The sequence below is a fragment of the Carassius auratus genome, chromosome 26, assembly GCF_003368295.1.
Source record: "Carassius auratus strain Wakin chromosome 26, ASM336829v1, whole genome shotgun sequence".
Lineage (NCBI taxonomy): Eukaryota > Metazoa > Chordata > Actinopteri > Cypriniformes > Cyprinidae > Carassius > Carassius auratus.
This window is the reverse complement of record NC_039268.1, coordinates 13035716-13039980: the sequence shown is the minus strand read 5'-3', so window position 1 is coordinate 13039980 and position 4265 is coordinate 13035716. Positions and strand designations below refer to the sequence as shown.

The 4265-nt window shown below is 36.6% G+C and overlaps 1 protein-coding gene across 1 annotated transcript; it reads right to left on the bottom strand.

Annotated features, from left to right (window-relative positions):
• Window positions 1–1217: 1217 nt before the first annotated feature.
• Window positions 1218–3405, bottom strand: LOC113044360 (thymosin beta-11). The gene is made up of 3 exons (XM_026204300.1): window positions 3252–3405; window positions 2268–2377; window positions 1218–2109 (listed from the first exon to the last, which is right to left on the bottom strand). The coding sequence occupies exons 2-3, from the start codon at window positions 2365–2367 to the stop codon at window positions 2078–2080; spliced, it is 132 nt and encodes a 43-aa protein (XP_026060085.1). The 5' UTR covers window positions 2368–2377; window positions 3252–3405; the 3' UTR covers window positions 1218–2077.
• Window positions 3406–4265: the final 860 nt, after the last annotated feature.

The window sequence follows — 4265 nt, the reverse complement described above, 5'->3', positions numbered from 1 at the left end:
GAGCAAGGCACTGAACACCCAACTGATCTCTTGGTGCTGCAGCAGAAAAATGACGGCCCACTGCTCTGGGTGTGTGTGTTCACGGCTGTGTGTATGTGTGTACTTTGGATGGGATAAATGCAGAGGAAATGCACTTGGAGCACTATTTCAAGTATGGGTCACGATACTTGGCCACGTCACGTTCACTTCACTTCTTGGGAGTGGATGGCCACTTAAGTGTTCAAACCATGCAGATTGATGGCTTTAACTAAAGCATATACCATTAATTAACAACCTCTGAGACGAACTTCATAGTAGATCTGTCTTTAAAAGTTTATAAGTTCAACATCAGTTCCAATATATGGTGAAAATGAATGCCACTTATACTAAAATAATCCAACTGTTACACTATAAATTACAAACAGATTATGTGGCATGTCTAAATTTGCACTTTATAATCAGCCTTTGGCATTTCTTGTATTTACCAGAATTTTTGATTAAGATCTTAGAGGGAATTAATACAATGGATTGAGTGGTGTGGGTGGTGGGGGGATGGGTCAAGATGCAGAAGATCTTTATGAATTTATTTGCCTGTGATGTCACTCTCATGACACAAACACAGAATCTTTTAGCCCATATCTTCCAATCAGTGCCTTTCCCGGGAGATTAATACAGTATTAAGTGTAAATGACTTAACACCAATCCACTTACAAGGACACATGCAAAAATCCTTTTTGATCAATGTGCCCATCACAGTTCTACTGTAGAGAAAAATCACCAGAGAATCATGGCCATTTTAATTTCACATTGAGAGGAAACACTGAGCCGACTGTCCTCTTTAATTACATGCATACTTAGGCTGTCCATGAAGACAGAGTTTGGAGAGTAACTATAGTAATGACTGTTAATGGTGGAGATACAGAGATAAAATGGTTTCATTTTTTATCTGACAGATCTACTGTACTATATGCACTTTTTTTCTAACATTTTTTTTAAACCTGAGATTTGCTTTGTACCTATTGATATATGGAATCTGTGTCACCATGCTAATGTAATTAGGGTTTAGAGGAGACACTAATCCATGGTGCAAGAGACAGCTTCAGAAATAGATCATGACTTCAAGCCAATTGCATGGTCAGTGAAATATTTACACAATGTTAGCATCCTGAGTTGAATGAATTGTTGTTAGATCTTGCATAAGTGCAAATGACAACAAATTAAGATTGAACACAAGAAAATCCTGATAACAAAGTTTTTTATTACAACAGTGTCAATTTTCCATTATTGATAAATGGTTTATAACATTATAACATGGTTGCTGAGGCTTATTCCTTTTACAAAACCCAACAAAAAAAAATCTGATCTACAGCTGAAAGCGATCACATTGAATTTACATTTTGAAAGGTGATAACCGCCATACAACAAGACAACCAAGACAGGGTGCGACACAAAGCCACCCCGAAACCACATCAATAAAAAAGGGCACAATCAATTAAAATACCACACCTGGTCCTTAGAAGTGTTTTCACATCTAGACTGAATTTGCTTTTTTTTCTCTTCCTCTTTCTTGCCAATAAAAAAAAGCATTTCACTGAAGCAGCACTAACAAGAAGGTGTTAATCATTACTGACATAGAAACCAAAGATTGTGCAGTGAATCCTAAAATTTGAAATAAAAATATGATGGCATAACTCTGCAAGCTGGTCACTTGTCGACACAAAGCCACACCTCAATCGGATGATGAAAATTTGGGGATATCCACTAGGCCACGCCCCCTTATCCTATGGCAACCAATGCAAAAAAGCCCACTGTGGGCACCAGATGAATCCATGCAACATGCTCCTGGAATTAGAGCATTTTGTTCTTCTCTTCGCTGGACTGGACAAGGGAGGTGGTCCAGATGCATCTAGGTGTTGCTAGAAGGGTCGGCTCATCCCATCTGACAGTGATGCAGCTTTAGATTTATTTTTATTTTTTTCTGTTTCATATTTTCTTTTTTGACATTTTGGTTACAAAGTTATACTGCTAAAAGAAGTGACTGAAAAGAAGGCAATGCAGGGAAGGGAGTGTGCACAGTGCATGATGGCAACTTGTGTCTTCACGAGGACGCCTGCTTCTCCTGTTCAATGGCTGCGGACAAAAAAAGAGTAGAATTCAGTGTAAATGTCTTTTGATAGCATTCTAGTAGAGAAAATTACAAATTATGACCTAAGGCCACAGATGTTGCAGTTTACTGTAGTTATATAATACCATCCAGAAAAAGTACAGTTTTGTGCTGTAATTCTTACTTTCTTTAGATGGCAGTGGGTTTTTCTCCTGCGTCTCAGTCTTCTTCAGCTTGCTTTTGTCAAAGCTGGTGACCTCCTCAAGGTTTGGCTTGTCAGACATGATTGGTTGTCTGTTCAAGGAACAAAAGAGAATAGAAATGACACTTCGTTTTCACTCTTTCTGGACTGCAAAATCTTTAAGACAAAGCGACGGTAGCTTATCTAAAAACGCCAGAGGCAATGAAGCTCTAGAGATCTATTGTTAATTTTGAGGAGATTTGCATCACAACCCGCTGATGTTCCGGACACTGGCAGACTGAACTGAACAAAACCGCACCCTTTCTGAATGGCGTCTGAGGCAGCAAAAAATGAATATTTACATAACAATAGCAGTTCTCACGCATATGTTACAATATGAATGATTAAATGCTATAGGGATTCAGTTTTTTTTTTTTTTTTCCTAATGTTAAAAAATCCTACATACTTTTGCTCTTGGTCAGGCAAAGCATTCGGACCGCCTTTAGCAAAATGTGATTGCATTCAGGAAAACCACCGCCCTGTACTGCTTTATCACCCACAGCACTCGATGCTGCCGTTTCATTCAACGCCCTCTTCACCAATCACACGTTATAACGCATTAGCGAACTGTGCTTTTGATACAAGGCACCAAATGTGCCAAATGCCATAATGAGTCACATCCTTATTAATGCATTTGCACCACAAAGAGGCTTAACAAAGAAAACTAGGTTAACTGCCTTGATCCCCTGAAGGTATCGACTTTAAAGCAACATTTGCATATTCGTTCTTACTGTTTGTATCATTCTATAGATGTTTGAATACACTGCGTTATCAAATACAAAGACATATGCTTTGTTTTCCACAATTATTTTGAAAAGAACAGATTTCACGTTCAATTAGAATAAAGATATAATGGTTTGCATTATTACCAATCGTTAACACGGTACCAATAGCATTATTTCATATGTGTAGCTCTTAAACACATACCTTTGTAGACGTATTAGAGTTTGGAGTCTTTAGCTGAATAACGTTGCAGTACTGTGTCGCGCCAATGCGCAAGCATGAAATATATAGAGGGAGATATGCTAATCAAACGCTGACGTCACTTCTCTGTTCTCTTCGAAGACAGAACAATGTTCAGGTTAGAGGAATTTAAGATAATCAAAATTATTCGTTTTAATCAGAGACACTCACAAACCAAAAGACAGAAGTAATATGCTTCATGACAACGAGATCAATTCATCTTTTATTATTATTGTTTCTTTTTTGAGTTTTACGTTGAAACGATTTTAGCATTGTGCCAAGACACCATCTGGTGGACATGACTGTAACGTTTCATTTCATATGAGGTTCCATATGGAACCTCATAATTTCATGCACATACTTGTTTTTGTTTATTTATTTAGCAGAAAGCAACATAACAGCTAGAGTTTGTGTATACGTGCTTTTAATAAATAAAAAGGTAACGTTAGTTGCTTAGCATCTACAAATGATAAATTAAATCATATTAAGAGTGAAATAAATTATATATTCAATGTTAACATTAAGTCTCTTTTTCTCCGCAGTTTTTATCTACTTATTGTCACAATGTTTTATATTTCGCAATAACCTTTGGGAGACTTTTATGTGCCGGTGCTGGGTGCTTTTAATTTGGTATTGACCCGGAAGTATTTTTGGACCCATGTGCGTTCCAGTTCAAATTAACTGGAAATTTGTTTATCAAATTTTTGTTTTGCCTTTATTGCAACAACATTACAACCAAACAAGGTACATGAACATATTTTCAAAAAATATCCACAGTTATTCAAACTTGGTTGAGCATAACCAAACTTATAACAACAAACACACATCAAAAAAAAAAAAAAAAAAAAAAAAAACATTGATTTTCTACCTAATTTTATTTCAATTATTACAAACTGGAGTGTTATGAGTCGTAAAATTATGCTTGAACAATAATTTCCAATAAAGCAGCACTTGCTGATGAAAGTCAGAAAGTTTTAC

What these genes read in the sequence shown, in the direction of transcription:
- LOC113044360 (XM_026204300.1), bottom strand. Translation starts at nt 2,367, where the DNA reads ATGTCTGACAAGCCAAACCTTGAGGAGGTCACCAGCTTTGACAAAAGC. An exon ending in CCCACTGCCATCTAAAGAAA is followed by an intron (nt 2,110 to 2,267) that starts GTAAGAATTACA and finishes TTTTGTCCGCAG; the next exon opens with CCATTGAACAGGAGAAGCAG.